This window comes from Primulina huaijiensis, chromosome 12 (genome assembly GCF_012295235.1).
Source record: "Primulina huaijiensis isolate GDHJ02 chromosome 12, ASM1229523v2, whole genome shotgun sequence".
Lineage (NCBI taxonomy): Eukaryota > Viridiplantae > Streptophyta > Magnoliopsida > Lamiales > Gesneriaceae > Primulina > Primulina huaijiensis.
Window position 1 is genome coordinate 3,386,050 of NC_133317.1, and position 18,622 is coordinate 3,404,671.

Consider the following 18,622-nt stretch of genomic DNA (forward strand, 5'->3'; position numbering starts at 1 on the left):
TCATATATTTTTTTATGGATATAAGTATAATAATATTTGTAAAATGAATCTAAAAATTAACATTTATCCTCGTATATATGTTTTGGAGTAAGTCTCTTGTGAGACGGTCTCACGAATCTTTATCTGTGAGACGGGTCAACCCTACCGATATTCACAATAAAAAGTAATACTCTTAGCATAAAAAGTAATATTTTTTCACGGATGACCCAAATAAAAGATCCGTCTCACAAAATACGATCTATGTGATCGTCTCACACAAGTTTTTGCCTATGTTTTGAGCCTTCATTGCGTAGTCACTCAATTCATTATGTTCTTGATCATTCAACTTATTATCGAAGTCATTCTGATTCACTTGTGACTACTTTCGTTTTTAATTAATTAAAGCCTCTTCATTTTGTTTTTTCTTTCATTTTTTTATGTTAAAGACAATTGTTTTCTTATGTGAGGCATGTTTGCTTAAACCCTAAATGATAATATGCTCATATAGTTCATAGATTGATAGATTAAAATAGTTCGAACTTCTAAATTCAGAAAAAAAAAACACCAAAATCACAATACATCTAAATATCATCATGCTAAATTGAAATAACAAAAAAATTAGTGAAATATTTCTTCAAATTCAAAATATTTTACAGGAGAGAAAAAATACCCAATTTTAAAATTCTGAGATATTGAAATTACGAATTCCAAATATGTTTGAGCGGTGAAGAGAGAAAGCAAATTTTTTTTTAAATTCAACTGCTCCGTTTTCTCTCGCTCCTCTAGAGTATTTGAATGACTTCGGTCCTCAGCCTGCCTCTGTTGAACGTGTGAAAGAATGCTGAATCTGTCGATTTTGCTGAATTAACGTGGTTTAAGTAATTAAGAGTGGGCTTCATCATTTATAATTCATTAACCATTATGCATGACTGATGATATTTTCCCCGAACAATAGACACAACCACAACAAATATACCAGAAAACTAAAGTGATATTTTCTAGTAACAGAATGGTTCTTGGGAAATCTTGCAATCTGTTTGGTATATTTTGTCATTATCACGACACAAATTCAAAACATGAAACCAAAAAAAAAAAAGAAGAAAGAAGCAATTTGCATAAGAAATGAATGCAACGGGGCAAGATGGTTACGACAGCTACACCAGAAAAGATATCAGATCAAGAATTGTGGAATAATAGTATTTGATTCAAAGTCATCATACAAGAGAGCAGATGTGCTTTTGATTATCATTCATATGAAAAAGGGTATAAATAAGATCAAAATATCCAGCAATGAAAAATATAAACTCTAGAATCAAATTCTATAGATTTTATGACATCAAATACAAAGGCGTGTAGCGAACATGATATCTGCCTACTGACTGTCGAACAAAATATACAAGAGAGTTATATCACAAATAAAGAACCTGATTTCATCGTTGAGTTTGATTCATTAAGTCTTTGGCGTTTTTCGACGCGAAGTTTAGCTTAATTAACAATCCACAAATGCCACAAATTTTCGGTACCCATTACAAAATTCATATGACTAATACTACCTTATCTTCGTCAACGTTGACTAATTACCTTCTCGGGATGAGATATTTGATCGGCGGCATCGATTATGTTCCCGTCGGTGGGGACAAGGCGAGGAATTCCATCCACAATTGGATAAGAAACGCCGATTGAATCGCTTATTAGGGAATTGGTTTTCACGCAAAGTCTCAAGGGCTGCTTGGATAGTGGGCAGACCAACATCTCCAGGAGGGAGGTGTTTATTCCGACCCCGGCGCATTTTAGCAGCACTCCGCTCCCTCTCACCATCCTCGATTCTTGTGATCGAAATGGCGACAGGAGGGTATTGTTTATGGCTATATCATATGGATGAATTTGGGGACGTCTTCATTTTTGGGGGATGAGCTGATTACAGTTCAGCCCACTTGGGGAAAAACGAGGCCCAATCCATCAGTTGGTCCATAATAACAGGACTTGGACCTGTCCTCAATTACAATTACCATACTTTGGGCTGGCGAACTAAAAATAACCTTTGATTTGATCCAATTATATCATACAGTACTTCAAAATATAATGCGATATTATTCTTTAAAAATGTATTGAATTATATAAGCATTAAATGTAGGCTGGGCCAAGTTATTTATTTTGTTTGTTCAATAATTCAAAACTCAAGACACCAAAATAAATTGGATGGATGATGAATTTACACCAACTTAAACCCATAATAAACCATGCATAGGTCGTCAAATAATTGAAGATCATTAATTTCCCACCAAACTAATAATAATACTAAATAACAATAACCAGTCCTATATATATTTCCTGTCAATTGGCAAACTTTATATTATGATTTTTTATTTTGGAATTACAAAATTATATATTTATATAATATGTGTGCTTATGTTTGTGTGTATATACGTGATATTCATGTTGAACTTCTTGGTTCCTCCCTGATTTGTGGTTTATCAAATTTAACTTCTCTCCTCTCGTTTTCTCACAGACACAGATATTAAAAGCTGATGCTGAAATAGAAGGGAATGAAAATGTATTATATGCATGCATGTGTTCTTCATTTTCATTTTTATTACATAAATTAAGGTACTTTCTGAAGTAGCTAGTTTTTGAACCAAATGGATGAAACAATGGATGATGTATTTGCTAGTAGCTTCAAGGTAGAACTCTGTACATGTACATACTCTTTATTAGTTCATTTGATTTAATTTTAAAGACTCTTTCCCAAATACATGAAAGATTCTTCAGCCTTGAATCAAAATCTAGATTACTATCTTGTTTTTTTATTGCATCTGATGTTCTTATTAATTACTTTCATTGCTTTTAGGATTTGAAAAATCTGAGGGAACAATTATATTCAGCAGCCGAATATTTCGAGTCATCCTATGTCAACGAGAATCATAAACACTTGTATGTCATTAATAACAGATCCTGCATATTATTTGTTCTGAATTCAAAAGAATTGGTACAGTTTTTTCATCATTCGAGTTTGATATATTCATTTTTCAGTTTGGTAGAGGGGTCGAAAGATTATGTTGCCAGAGCTCTTGTCCATACCGTTGATCATTTGGGCTCTGTGGCTGATGAACTCAACAAATTCTTGGATGAAAAAGTCAATGAATTCTCTGATACAAATATTCGATATTCTTCCATTCAACAGGTAAAAATTAATTTAAATCTTACTGAATTTAATTATCACCACAAAAATATTGTTGATTTTATGGTGAAGGAGTAGCTGAAGGGTACATTATTCTATTGATATTTTTTTTAATGTATGTATATATGAAAACGTAGAGACTAAGCACTTACCAAGGATTCTTGGATTTGAGAGGCCTATCGAAACAATCGACGATAAAGCATCATAAGAAGTACAACATTCCAGGCAATTAATTTTTTTTTCACAACTTTTTCAGTAACCCTTTTAACTATATATCAATCCTTATTTTCTGTATTTAGACATGAGCTTATTATTGTCATGTCTTTTTTTTTTTCCGGGTGCAGATGCAGATAATGTTACATCAGCTAAATCAAAGTTTTTGCTCAAAAATTGCAGTCCATGTCCTGAATATGACAAGCACCAACCAGAGCAAAGTAACTTTTTTGTTGTATTATTTTTTAAAATTCTTTCGGTGATAAGAATTTGTGCATGAAGATCTGTCGTAAAATTTCGGTAAGAAAGTAGCTTTTTAACTAAAGAATTTCGAACATTTGAAAACAAATATTCGGAATGGCTTATCAGAAAAAATTTCAATTTTAGTCCAATAAGTTGGTTTGTTTCAATTTTTAGTCATGTTATTTGTCAAAGTTTAGTTTTCCCGAAACTACTAAATCCACTGAATATGGTTTATTTGACACTGATACTCTCCTACATGGTTCATGTGACAAAAATAAAGTTTATATTATATATACTGAAATATAAATAAACAAAAAATAAAACAAAACGACATCTTTTTCATCTCGTTTTGAAGTATTAAGAGTCGTTTTGTTTTAATTTTCTCTTTATTTTTTATCAGATAATTTTTAATTTGAGTAATATTAATATGCTTAATTCTCGTCACATGTGTTATATAAGAGAAAATCAATGTCAAATAAATCATATTTAATGGATTTAGTAGTTTTGGAAAAAAAAGACCAAAACAAAAAAAAATTAAATTAGTGTGAAAGCTAAACTTTGACAAATTATATGAATGAACCTAAAACTAGACGACCGACATGACTAAAATTGTAATTTTTCCGCTCTTGTCGAATCTCTTACTAGATTTGTCCCTAAACAGCTAAACTTGTATACCAATTGTCTTATTGAGAATTTTTAGTGTTCTGCATGAACAGAACAAATATTTACTTTGAAGGGATCAAGAAAGTTGAACTCAGCATGTGGCATAAATATAAAACAAAAGAATTAATTGGGTTGGGAAAAAAATTTACCCTTCTAATAAAATTGCGTAAAAAATATGGTTATTTGGATTTAAGATAAAGCACACATTCTACTACCTTCCCTTTCTCTGGTTCAATGAGAAAGTATTAGTTGAATATTTATAAGGCGTATTATTTGTAATGAAGTGAAAATTTACTTTTGCCACAGATATTACATTTGATAAAGCATTTCAAGCATCAAAATCGGAGCATAAATCATCTGTATTAAGGTAAATGATAACATGAGAAAAATGTGATACTTTCTCGATCATTTTTTTTTACATTTCTTGATTTTATCAATCTAGCTTAAAGTGTTATATTTTATGCAGAAAAGGACATTCAAGGATCACAAGTGTTGAAAATTCTCCAATTTCTAAAATTTTCTCTTACTCGAGAGTCGTGTCTGATAAAGAATCAGGTCAGTTCTGAGTATATTTGGATTGGAGGATATGTCAAATTGTCACTCGTTCTCAAGAATTACACTTTTGAGTTTATTGTATTTATGTTGACAACGATTCTTAATCAAGGTTCATGTCTATAATTAAAACTATGAGCTGTTCAGACCAAAAAAATGGATTGATATACGATTTGGGATCACTCGATTCATTTGATTAGTATACGATTTGGGATCACTCGATTCATTTGATTAATATACAAATAAGACCCCGCCATGCAGAGTTGAGTTACATGCATGCGAGCTCACTCATGATATTTTGACATTTTCCCTTGAATTCAAACCTGCAGGGAGATGCTCTGTCTCACCTCTTCGTTTGCTACTGAGAAGGTCGGGCACAATCCATTATAGATCAATGTCACCAAGCCCTTCTAACGAAGAACACAAGGTAATCACTGAATTTCAACCTTAGATATTTCTGTGTTGAAGTCTAGCTTTGACGAAGAAACGTATATGCGTGCATTATATATTATTGCAGCGTCCATTAATAGAACCAAGACGAGCCGTTTCCGTGTGCTGCAGATCCGACATGAGAAATCGAGAAAGAGATATCGAATCTTATGTCAAGAAAAGTGGCCATATGTTCAAAGCATTTCTTAACATACATCGATCAAGAAAGGAATCGTAGATTATCGGAGATGATAGATACGTACAGACTGTTCCATTACTGATATGTGCATGATCGTGATATTTTTTAATATTTTATCAAGTCAGACAATTTACCCGTCATGGATTTTAAACGCTAGCAGTCGATTGTGGAAACTATTTAATTGATTATATTAAACTGAAATAAACAACAATTTTTGTGTTCAATTTTTTTATCTTTTAGGTTATTTATTTTTAGGGAAAATAGTTTTTTTTTAATACACTGACTTGTTTAATTTTTGGATTTTGGTCAACTAAATTTTGGTTTTGTACACTATTTTTAAATTTTCACAATACTGACATGACACTGAAAATACTGTATCATGTCGATGGTGAGATTATTTAAGTTAATGGAAAATAAAACATTTTCTCTTTTTTCAACTTAAGTTTTAAAATTTGATTCCAGGTCGACGGGAGATTACTTTTTTATGTTGACGTATATCTTTGATTAAAGGAAGAATAGAAGCGATACTATTCAAGAAAATCTGCCTTATAACTTAACAACCAAAAATTTTGATCGGAAAACTAGAATAATGCTTCCATATANCCAGCATACAAACATGTCGGAAGGCAGAACATTTAAGATGGATAATGGTAGAGCATAATTTACACATAAGCTGCCATCATGACCGTATTATTTGACATGAAGCTGCAAGATTCTACCGATTATTAAGGGCTGCAAGCCAACATATTATATCAACCTTCGAAAAACATACATGAAACGACATACTCGGTCACATTCTTCTATGTATCATGAGATCCGAAAGAGTGATAGATTGTACATTTTGAACACCATATGAACATGTATGAAGGGAAGTTCTACGGGAAGTATTATACTATCGCTTTTGTTCAAAATCCAAGATCAAAACTTGGGAACTCGGCTATTTCCTCTGCAACGAAATCATACATTCGAGCCTCCTGTTCAACATCCGAGGTATCTTGAGAAGCACCATTATTTGAATCAGCCATACCAAAACCATGAACTCCTCCATGGTCTACACTACTGGTTCCTTTGTTTTCTTCACAAAACTACAGCAGAAAGGAAAAAATGTGTTACTGTTAAAAAAGCTCAAAATTCATATGCAGCAACACATTTTACCTTTTCTAGTATATTGGAGTTAAAATCATTTGTTGATGCGGCAGTTAGTTTAGCTCCAAGCTCTGCAAGGTCATAGTTCACTAAATCATCATAAAGAACCAGGTTTTAGGCATGAACATTACGAAATATAGCTTGCCTTTGCATGAAATGATTTGGGTGGGATTTTCGAGCTCCACATTTTTGTTTGCTTTCATGAGAGATGCTGATGTTGAAGTTGTTTGTCCAAATGAATTCAAGGTCGGAGTTACCAGTATTTGAGGCTCTGCAGCTGAAGAAATTGACTCCAACTCGCTATTATCAGTGCCCTCAACATTACAGGTGAGCAATGTATTGTTAATAGTTCCAGAGCTGCAGTAAAGGGAAAAAAAGAAAGAAAGAAAATTCAAACTTATTAAGGTTAGCAAAATGACCAGTAATGAGTTTGATCATCCATCATATATATTCCACCAGAAAGCAAGATTAACTATGAACGTGTGTGCACATGGCCAAGGGAGAAATACAAATGCATTGTTCGAAGTTTTCCATGATGCAACATGTTCCATTGTTGTTAACCAGTTTGACAAATCTTCAACTGATATCACAAAATATTTTTGCTAATTCGGAACTCCTGTAAATTGTTTTTGGGCAAGCTAAGGCAGTTAAGGATATCAATCTAAAAGCTAGTTGACATCGTCTTAGTAGAAAGTGCGAGCTCTGTCAAACAACAAAATCATTTCCCACAGAGGTGAGATTCATCTATGGGAATAAATTTTTGGACAGTACAGCAATGTTTCCTATGTCATCGAAAGAAATACCTTTGTTTCTATTTTCTGAAAATATTTTTCATGTCCAAAAATGAAACTGATAATTCCCATTGCATTTCCATATTCTGTCACAAATATATATTTGTTCATCATATTTTCACGTTTCCTAACGTACTTCCATCCATAATTTCAAAATGTGTCACATAACATTAGAAATACACACATACACATATAAGTTATATTCAGGAATAATAGTAAATATGTTATATTCTCCAACATTAACTTCCAAAAAAATTCCCCAGAAACACTTCCGCTAATGCCAAAACAAAACAGAAAACTACCAGTGATTTTTGCCTGTTAATCGACAGAAAAAGAACTACTAAGAACCAAGACAGTGTTTCGATTACTAACAAATGCATCAATAACTTCAAGAATATGAAACCTGAAACTGTTTACATCACTCCAATTGCAACATTTATAAAAAAATTGCTATTCATATATTTGATCACATTTTTTACCAGTATGCATACCTGAGATGGAATGCAGTTGACCTAGCCTGAGATCTTCTTGCATTTTCATAAACTGAGCAATTTTCTGCACCATTTAGAATTTCAACACCCTCGCATTTTAAAATCTTATTGTTGCAATCATCATCGAAGACTTCCTCTATTACTTTAACTTCTGCACTTCGATTACAATTTTGTGCATAGATGTTTATGTGATGCTTGATATCAGAATGAACTAAAGAATGTGAGCCATTTTGCTCCTCCGGTAAATGTTTGTTCTCTGAGACCAACTTTTCCTGAATCATGGGTTTTCGGAGAATGGACAAGATTTCACTGGCTGCCACAATAAAAAAAACTTGCAGCATTTCAGGTTATAAGAAGGAATTAGGATGTACAAAGAAATAACACATAAAATTGTAAAAAAATGGGATGATTGGATGCTATTAGCACATTATATTTGCAGTCATTTACTGGCGTGATCATTTGTAGATGCTTAAAATATCAAAGGAAGTAAAGTGAAACAAAGAGATTCTGAAATTCTCAATTTAGTCTATTCCGCAAACTATGAAATTGTAATTCGCGGCATGGTGAACAATATCTAATTTCAATTCCTTGTGAATGCTTCTACCACATAAACAAAAATAAAGGATTAGCAAACAAAGTTTTTTTTGGAAATAATTAACGATATTTTAACAACCACGCCACAACTGGTTGGTAAACAAGGTTTGAATCATGTTCATCGATAATCACAGGTAACTCTGCTAAAAGAGCAACACTAACGTCCTTTCCTGGATGCAGGAACAGGAATGAAGTCAAAGCAAACACTAATATAAGACATCACAAAAGAAAAACATTGAACAAGAAGAGTGAGACTTCATTTTGACATGTAGATAAACTGGATAGGCACTGCAACTAGTACAATAGAAGAAATATAGAAAACTTATTATCTGAATCTATACTGATATAGAACAAATACGGATACACTAATTGCAACGCTATCCAGATCAAGGGATCTTATTACCAGCACGTTTAGGCACATTTGTAGGTGTTCTACAAATTATATTGGTGTCTACAACCTTGCAACTTGAATCACCAAAGTCAGAATGTTCCTTTTGAGAAGTGTTGTATTGTGGTTGTCCTTGCATTGAAGCCAACATAAAAATATGAGATGAGATAATTACAATTTAGAAGACATGTCTCCCCAAGTCAAGTATCCTTCGGGAAAAAGGAAATGAAAACATTTCAATTCACCAATAAAATGCTTTTAATTGGATGTACTTGTTTAAACTTTAAAATAAATGAAAAATTCAGATTACACTTCAATATGTATGGATCATCTCCTCCTCCTGAATAGCATAGAAATCTAACAAAACCTGGCAAAACAATTTGAACTATGGCACAAGGAAGAGAAATGAAAAAAGAGACACGAATTCATCCTCTTGTAATTACACTGCTAAATTAGTTTTATGGAAGCAGTTCAAAAATACTGTTGCTTTTACTTTGTACTGGGACCACATTCCACCATGATTTGTGATATATATAGTATATACTGGCTAACTTTTTCAAACCCCCAAACTAGGCATGGATGAAGTTGGTAATTATGAAAAAACAGTAAGATTTACCAAAATGCAGACTTCAATAAATATGGTAGAAAGGAATGTACCAGCATGAAATTTCTCGTTGCATGATATTTCAGGTTGATTATCAGATATATTTTTTCCAACTATTTTGTGATTTGTCTCTGGTGGAGTCAAATCGATTGGCAGCTTATGATCTTCCAGTTCTCCAATTTCTACTAAATGACCCTCAAATGCTAGTGATTCACCACACTTAACTAGTTCGTTCTTTTTCAGAAACCTGCTATCCAAGAGCCGTCTGTTTGTATCATACAACATGACCTTATGGCAGAAAACGATAAAAGAAAGTTGTAATTTATTGAATGGATAAAAGCAACACAAATGATGGACGGAAAAAAAGGAACACAGAGGGCAATTCAAGCCTTCATTTTAAATGACGATGTAAAAGAGCAGTAGGCAATACGCCCTTACAATTGTTATCGAGAAATGAAGAAATGCACAAAGCCTGACCGTAAGATATCCACACTTAAACAAAATGATCAAATTAATGTTGAAGCTGAATGTCTCATAAACATTTGGATCTTGATATCAAGATTGAAGGACAAACTAAGGAATTTTGTGAACTCATAACCCTAGGGAAAGACATGAAAAGGGAGGGAGAACTTAATATTTGAAGTTTAGGATAGGATGAATTTTAAGGTTTTTCCTTCACTTTCAGCTTTCTTTTCATTGATTTTGATTATTATTCGTAGTTCTTAGACAACCTTACCTAGAAAAATTTGCATCAAGCTTCTCCAGCATCCTGCTTGTATCAATGGATACTTGGCTGTTAAGACATCAATAATGCAAGTTGTGCAGCTTTGTTTTGGATTGTAACATCTCAAAAATGTGTCATAAGGGTTTCAAGTAATCATCCAATTCTACCAATATAATGTTCATTCTGGTTACATCCTAAGTCAGGCAACCTTTAAATCCATGAGAATCAAGCTTTTATGTTAGCCTAAAAGGTGTAGAGTTCAAGGCTTATATTTTACATTACTCCTAAATTTTACTCATATTGCAATAGTCCAAATTTGAACTCTCAACTTTTAGGCTCCTGCTAATAACTTCAAATTTAACTCTACCTTAATTTTTCAAGTTTTATGTTGAAGCATTTGGAGAGATAAAGTTCAAGGGTCAAATGAATAATTGAAGGAGAGAGCTGGGGATTACACCAAAAATTCATGGTCCTAACATTGTACTTGCCACCATAATCCTTAAGCTGCTATGTTTCTTGAAATTAAGTGCAAGTAAGATAGCCATGACTATTGGAACTACTAGTATAAAAAAATTGAAATTTTGTTTTTTGCGGCAAAATACGTGTTGATACCTGCCTCCCTTGTGATCCACGAACTATAAGCTGTAAAAATCCATCATGAAACTTCTTTGCCTTTTGTGTTAACTGTGCAGTATACAAGACCTGCCATTCTTAGTCAGAAAAGAGAATTATTAATTTTTCTCAAAGAACTTTTGATAGACTGGAAAAGGAATTAGCAAATTATCGAAACTTAGAATCTAAAAGAACATAATTATTTACCAGTCATTGGGTCACATGCCATGGCAAACATATGTTTGTTTAAAAAACATTCGGCAAAAGATGAAATGAGATGCCAATATTTTAGAAAATAAATTCATTGCTTTTAATACATATCTTGACTATAATTGCTTAAAAATTGAGCTGTTGGTGCATATCTATGATAAGAAATTGGGGTAGCTAATAATCTAAAACATGATCTCCTATATAATTTTCTTTATTATTTAGGTGGCGGTACAAATTATACGGAATTGTAAACTTAGTGTATTAAAATGAATTCTATAACCCCCTTGCACCTGACAAATAGTTGAAGATTATGCTTTTCATGCATATGGTCAAGTCAAGGACTTACCTATTTTAGTGGATTTTGTCATGTCCGGAAAACTTGGTGAAGAAAAAGACTTATACTTGTTTAATTCACTGTTCTTGAACTCTGAAAAATGAGAATAACTTTTCAGCTTGCTAACTATAAGATCTCACAAATATCAGAGTGATTTAGAGTTGTACGTCTTCAAACTTTCGAGGACAATCAGTCACGAAAACAATATACTGCTAAAAGAATATTAACAAAGACACCAGCATTTTCATTCAATTGTAGATATTGCTACCCCCAAGGGGCAAGGACCATACCCAAGCTATAAATAGTATATCATGGAAAGTTTTATATGCCCACCAACAAGAAACAATTGTTTACTGTTTACAAAAATAAGTGGAGAAATGTACAAAGCAATCATTCTTTCAACACAAAGCACAGAGAAGGTTAGCGAACAGACCTCGGATAATTTTTTGTGATGGACTTAACTTAATCAGTCGAGTTCTTTCCCCAAAAAAAGGCTTCCTATCTTTTCAACAGAACATGGGATTTGCAAACAGATAAAATTGGATCAATTACCCGACAATTTAATGGAGAACCAGCTATAAATAACATAAAGAAGATAAAAACTTTTAAAGTGCCAACAGAACCTGAGTTATTTTTGTACCCGTGATTGCATGATGAACTTAATTTCTGTTTAACTTTCTTATTGTTATCTTGACAATTCAAACTAGAAAAAGGTTTATTCCCCACACACTGCTCGCCAATGTCCACAAGGTAGGAGTCAAATGTCATTGATTCACCAGAATTGATAACATCATCTTTTTTCACAAACCTAGTCTCCAAGAGCTTGTCGTATTCATCATAAAGCATGATCTGCAGATGATTTTAGAAAATTCCAATAGATTAAAAGTCATACAAGCCATTCCACTTACGTTTAAAAATGTCCACAGTACAGAGAGATTGGGTGAACACTAGTTAAAATTAGTGTTCAAGGAAAAATGTGAGTCATTATTGTGCAAATGGAGGCAATACAGACTAACATCAACCTTGATTAAACTAGTCAGACCATAAATAAATCCCGCTTGTAGTAAAAAATATTCAAACTTTAAGTTAGTCAAAATGATTAATGAAATTCATGGACAAGGATAAAAGTGTTTTCCAAATCCTGAACACAGTTACATCAGTCTACTATCTGAAGAACTCAAATTGGAAATCTCCAGCCACCATCTAGAAGGTCCACTTCTTCAACGGTAGGTGCAGCTATTGTTGATTCTCCAATGGCTGCCATCTTCCATTCACACACATTAACATGTGCAGAATATCCTCTATAAATAGAGGCTTCAGCTCGTTGTTCAAATTATCTCATTCCCAGTTGAGGAATCCTAATCTCAAGTAGAGGAGAGCCTTGAGAGTGCTGTGAGGATCTGAGAGTTTTTATTTCTTTCTGTAAATTAAATCTATGAATTGAATAGATTTAATTTTTCTCTCAAATTAGTTTGATCTTTGATAGTTTAATTCCCAACAAGTGGAATCAGAGCCTGGTTAGAGGTATTAGCCATCGAAGGAGAGCTCTCTGTGAAAAATTCGATTTCGTGAAAGTGTCTGAAATCTTGTTTTGATTATACCACGACGTAGCTCTCGTTCCCACGAGTCTACCGGTATTTTCAGATCGAAAATCGGACATCAAACGAATTTTCTGTGATTTTTCAAAAGTTATTTACGAAGAAGATGATGAACAGTACCCGCCACGTCATTGCAATGTAAGCGTCCAGTCAGCGCCACGTCATTGCAACGTAAGCGTCCAGTCAGTGCCACGTCATCAGCACTATTTAATTTTCTGAAAATTGCATTTTGGTCCTTATACTTTCTGCTCGTTTCAAAATGGTCCTTTATCTTTCCTAAAGTACAGAATGGCCCCTGAACTTTTGGTAATCACTTAGAGACCCCTGAACTATCAGAAAGTTATATAGTGATCCCAAAATTTTCAGCAATAGAATTTCTGACCCCGAAGTGCCTATTCCACCATTTTCGGCCGTTCCGGACACATCGGTGTATTCCATTTTACGAGATTCAGCTCCTATTTTGATAAATAAATATTGAAGATGACCACAGAAGAGTCAACATCATATTCTGGAGCTATGATTATGCTCACGGCAACCAACTACACGCTGTGGAAACCTCGGATGGAAGATCTCCTCAGCTGTAAAGATTTGTTCGATCCCGTAGAATTGAAAGGTGCAAATCCTAATCCAACCAAAGCATCAGAGTGGAGGAAATTAAACCGAAAATCTATTGGTCAAATCCGACAATGGATTGATCATAGTGTCTTCCACCATGTTGCACAGGAGACAGACACATATGCTCTCTGGAAGAAGCTGGAGGACATGTACCAGGCCAAGACTGCTCGGAATAAAGCCCTGTTGATGAGGCGGTTAGTCAATATGAAGTTCAAAAGTGGAACTTCTGTTGCCGAGCATACCAGTGAGTACCAGAGTCTGGTAAATCAATTATCGTCTGTAGAGATGCCGCTTGGAGATGAGATGCAGGCACTCCTACTTCTCAGTTCACTTCCTGATAGCTGGGAAACACTTGTAGTTTCTCTCAGCAACTCGGCTCCAGATGGCAAACTTACCATGTCCATGGTTAAGGATGCCCTGTTCAACGAGGAGGCCAGGAGAAAGGATATGGGCACAGACCAGACTCATGCCCTTGTCACAGAGCCCCGAGGAAGACAACAAGAGAAACAACAAAAGGGTAAAGGCAAATGGAGAGGTAGAAGCAAGAGCAGAGGCAGATCCACCGATGGCAGAAAACCTTCGTATAAATGTCATCACTCTGGAATAGAGGGTCATATGAAGAAGAATTGCTACAAATGGCTAGATGAGCAAGGCCAGAGCAGTTCCCAGTCGAAGAACAAGGGTGGAGAAACGCTAGTCATCATTCCTGGGGATGTAGCGTTTTGTTCGACCCATAATGAGACATGCCTTCACGTTTCAAAAGAAGACACAGAATGGGTGGTAGATACTGCAGCTTCCTACCACGTGACTCCGCACAAGGAATACTTCATGACATACAAAGCTGGTGACTTTGGAGCAGTGAAGATGGGAAATTCCAGTTCCTCTGGGATTGTAAGAATTGGAGATATCCAAATAAAGACAAGTGTTGGAAGTACAATCACATTGAAGGAGGTCCGACATGTGCCAGATCTTCGGCTCAATCTTCCTTCTGGAATAGCCCTTGACAACCAGGGCTATGATAATCATTTCAGCAATGGCACATGGAAGATGTCAAAGGGTGCTTTGATAGTCGCTCGAGGACACATTTGTGGCACACTGTACAAGACTCACATGAAGATATGTGCAGACACCCTCAACGTAGCTGAGAAGGAGGGTTCTCAAAATTTGTGACACCAGAGACTCGGCCATATGAGTGAGAAAGGGTTGTCTACCCTAATAAAGAAAGAGCTTATCATCGTTGACAAAGATGTTGCGCCAGATCCTTGCAATCATTGTCTATTTGGTAAGCAGCACAGAGTCTCATTCAGTTTCTATTCAACGAGAAGATCAGAGTTGCTCAGTCTGGTACACTCTGACGTTTGCGGTCCCCTGGAGGATGAATCACTAGGTGGAAATAAATATTTTCTGACGTTCATTGATGATGCTTCTCGAAAGGTGGGTCTATTTCCTGAAAACGAAGGACCAGGTATTCGAATACTTCAAAATGTTTCATGTAATGGTAGAACGTGAGACTGGGAAGAAATTGAAGTGTCTCCGGTCAGAGAATGGAGGCGAATACACTTCCAAGGTGTTCGATGCGTATTGCAAAACATACGGCATTCGACATGAGAAGACGGTCCCTCGCACCCCTCAACACAACGGTGTAGCCGAAAGAATGAACCGGACAATCATGGAACGTGTTCGGAGTATGCTCAGTATGGCTAAACTGCCAAAGTCATTCTGGGGAGAAGCAGTCAGAGTCGCCTGTTACCTGATCAACAGATCACCATCAGTACCACTGAATTTTGAAGTTCCGGAGAAACTGTGGTCTGGAAAGGATCCATCATACTCACACTTAAGAGTATTTGGATGCTTGGCGTACGCACATGTATCCAAGGAGCTCAGACAAAAGCTTGATGCAAGGACCACTCCATGCATTTTCATTGGCTATGGAGATGAAGAATTTGGATACAGACTATGGGATCCAAAGGAGAAAAAGGTGATCAGAAGCAGGGACGTTGTGTTCCATGAAAGCCAGACAATAGAAGACATTGAAAAACCTACAATGTCTCAGAAGTCAAATGTTGGTGCTCTAAATTCAGATGCAGCACTAAACCCGTTCGACATTGTGTTCCATGAAAGCCAGACAATAGAAGACATTGAAAAACCTACAATGTCTCAGAAGTCAAATGTTGGTGCTCTAAATTCAGATGCAGCACTAAACCCGTTCGATATAGTGACAGAATACATGCCAGAAGCAGAAGCTGAGGAAGAAGGGGGTGTTGAGCAGGGGGAGCCACAACCCACTCCACCAGATGTTCCAGGACCATAACAAGGCCCAGATGATGGTGAATCTTCTCAGACTATTCCAGAAGTTAGTAGGTCTGAACGAGGACGGATTCCATCTAGAAGATATACGGAATCCGAGTACCTACTGCTTACTGAAGATGGAGAACCAGAGAGTTTCCAAGAAGCACTATCTCATAAGGACAAAGAAACATGGTTGTCAGCAATGCAAGATGAGATGGAATCTCTGCAGAAGAATCACACTTATGAGATCGTAGAACTTCCAAAAAGGAAGAAGGCACTAAGAAACAAATGGGTGTTCAAGATGAAGAAAGACGGCAGCGGACAAGTGGTGAAATACAAAGCACGATTGATAGTCAAAGGATTCCAACAGAAGAAAGGAATTGACTTTGATGAGATATTTTCACCAGTAGTCAAGATGACTTCAATCCGAGTTATACTTGGCTTGGTAGCAAGTATGAACTTGGAGCTTGAACAGATGGACGTGAAGACAGCTTTTCTTCATGGAGATTTAAAAGAAGAAATCTATATGGAGCAGCCAGAAAGTTTTGAGGTTTCAGGTGATAACCTCGTTTGCAAGCTTAAGAAAAGCTTGTATGGTCTAAAGCAGGCACCAAGGCAGTGGTACAAGAAGTTTGACTCATGCATGGCAAGTCAACGCTATAAGAAAACTGTTGCTGATAAGTGCGTTTACATTCAGAAATTTTCATACGGGAGTTTCGTTGCTCTTCTACTTTATGTAGACGATATTATGATCGTGGGAAAGGATGCAACGAAGATTAGTCAGTTGAAGAATGAACTCTCTAAGTTTTTTGAAATGAAAGACTTAGGACCAGCTCAACAGATTTTGGGAATGCAGATTGTTCGAGACAGAAACAACCAACGGTTATGGTTATCTCAGGAGAAGTACATTGAATGTGTGCTCAAGAGATTCAACATGAACAACGCCAAACCAGTCAGCATTCCACTTGCCAATCATTTCAAGATGAGCAAGAGTGCATGTCCTTTATCAAAGAAAGAGATCGGGGAAATGTCATCGATACCATATTCTTCAGCTGTTGGAAGTTTGATGTATGCAATGGTATGCACAAGGCCAGATATTGCTCATGCAGTGGGAAAGGTGAGTCGTTTTCTCTCCAACCCTGGGAAGCAGCATTGGGAGGCAGTAAAGTGGATTCTCAGGTATCTAAAGGGTACTACTAAATTATGTCTTTGTTACGGGGGAGCTAATCCAATATTGGAGGGCTATACGAATGCAGATATGGCCGGAGATATTGATAGTAGCAAATCTACTTCAGGATATATCTACACTTTCGCGGAGGGAGCTGTCTCATGGCAGTCACGACTGCAGAAGTGTGTTGCTTTATCCACAACAGAAGCAGAGTATATTGTTGTCGCTGAAGCTGGGAAAGAAATGTTGTGGCTAAAGCGATATCTTCAAGAACTTGGAATCAAGCAGAAAGAGTACAAGGTACATTGTGACAGTCAAAGTGCTCTCGACTTAAGCAAGAACTCCATGTAGCATTCCCGTACAAAGCATATTGATATTTGATATCATTGGATACGTGAAGTTATGGATCGACAACTGTTGAGACTAGTTAAGATTCATACGAAGGAGAATCCAGCAGATATGTTGACAAAAGTGGTAACTCGAGAAAAGTTAGAGCTATGCAGAGACATAGTTGGAATGCTTGTTTTGGATATGGCTGGAGGGGAAGAATTGAAGAACTCAAATTGGAGATCTCCAGCCACCATCTAGAAGGTCCACTTCTTCAACGGTAGGTGCAGCTATTGTTGATTCTCCAATGGCTGCCATCTTCCATTCACACCCATTAACATGTGCAGAATATCCTCTATAAATAGAGGCTTCAGCTCGTTGTTCAAATTATCTCATTCTCAGTTGAGGAATCATAATCCCAAGTAGAGGAGAGCCTTGAGAGTGCTGTGAGGATCTGAGAGTTTTTATTTCTTTCTGTAAATTAAATCTATGAATTGAATAGATTGATTTTTCTCTCAAATTAGTTTGATTTTAATTCCCAACACTATCTACACAACTGAAAAAGAAAATTAACAACAAAAGCAGAAACGCAAGCACTAAAATATGTATTCTCGAATAAAATAATCTGCTTTTCCAGTAAAGTTCCATATCGAATATATCAATTTCCACTTCTTTTGCTCAATGGAGACAATTTCAGTTTAAGGAATTATGTGAAGCAAGTAAAATACAGGAAATATCAAACCGTGAACTTGATATATGGAAAAAATCACAACACGATATAAAGGCCAAACCGAAAATCGTCGAAAGTAAAATGTAAATACAGATTAATTGAACAATTAGACACCGATTCAAAGGAAAACGAAAAAATAAAAACAAAAACCTTGTAGCCAGAGTCTTGAAGCTCTAGATAACCGTCTTGATAGACTTTACGCTTCTGTTTAACATGTTTCGTGTAAGTTACGCTCCATCGCTTCAAATTCCCCATGTTTTGTGTGTTTCACGAAACTCGGAATTGCAGCTCAGAGTAAAATCTCATGCATATGTAAATCGAATAACAGAAATCGCAGATTTTGTTCATGAAAAATATGATTACTGATGGATTTAAGAGAAACTCGAAATCAGATAAAATTGACGCATCGGTGGCGGGAATGTGAAATCAAACGCACTCGGTTTTCAGAATTTGATAAATTCTGGACTTCGCCATCGATTTAAAAATATATATAATTTATTAGTTTAACAATTTAATTTATCCAAATTTTTTTAAAGGTGGAAAGT

The 18,622-nt window shown here is 35.6% G+C and overlaps 3 protein-coding genes across 6 annotated transcripts; 1 reads left to right on the forward strand and 2 right to left on the reverse strand.

The window, feature by feature from the left end:
• Window positions 1–662: 662 nt before the first annotated feature.
• LOC140989934 (uncharacterized) lies at window positions 663–1,844 on the reverse strand. 4 transcript variants are annotated; one of them, XM_073459474.1, is made up of 2 exons: window positions 1,561–1,844; window positions 663–838 (listed from the first exon to the last, which is right to left on the reverse strand). In XM_073459474.1, the coding sequence occupies exons 1-2, from the start codon at window positions 1,795–1,797 to the stop codon at window positions 788–790; spliced, it is 288 nt and encodes a 95-aa protein (XP_073315575.1). In that variant the 5' UTR covers window positions 1,798–1,844; the 3' UTR covers window positions 663–787. The 4 variants fall into 4 exon arrangements, with proteins under 4 accessions (XP_073315575.1, XP_073315578.1, XP_073315576.1 ...); XM_073459477.1 differs by having other exon boundaries at window positions 669–820; XM_073459475.1 differs by having other exon boundaries at window positions 773–826.
• Window positions 1,845–2,618: 774 nt separating this feature from the next.
• LOC140990113 (protein ABIL2-like) lies at window positions 2,619–5,633 on the forward strand. The gene is made up of 9 exons (XM_073459692.1): window positions 2,619–2,660; window positions 2,828–2,910; window positions 3,010–3,160; window positions 3,295–3,382; window positions 3,502–3,591; window positions 4,583–4,643; window positions 4,743–4,831; window positions 5,158–5,255; window positions 5,346–5,633. The coding sequence occupies exons 1-9, from the start codon at window positions 2,619–2,621 to the stop codon at window positions 5,493–5,495; spliced, it is 852 nt and encodes a 283-aa protein (XP_073315793.1). The 3' UTR covers window positions 5,496–5,633.
• A 467-nt stretch (window positions 5,634–6,100) lies between these two features.
• LOC140989932 (uncharacterized) lies at window positions 6,101–18,542 on the reverse strand. Its single transcript, XM_073459472.1, has 11 exons — window positions 18,228–18,542; window positions 11,974–12,199; window positions 11,784–11,852; window positions 11,363–11,443; window positions 10,807–10,904; window positions 9,524–9,758; window positions 8,882–8,998; window positions 7,885–8,197; window positions 6,748–6,959; window positions 6,612–6,673; window positions 6,101–6,541 (listed from the first exon to the last, which is right to left on the reverse strand). Exons 1-11 carry the CDS (start codon window positions 18,330–18,332, stop codon window positions 6,362–6,364), a joined length of 1,698 nt encoding a protein of 565 aa, XP_073315573.1. The 5' UTR covers window positions 18,333–18,542; the 3' UTR covers window positions 6,101–6,361.
• Window positions 18,543–18,622: the final 80 nt, after the last annotated feature.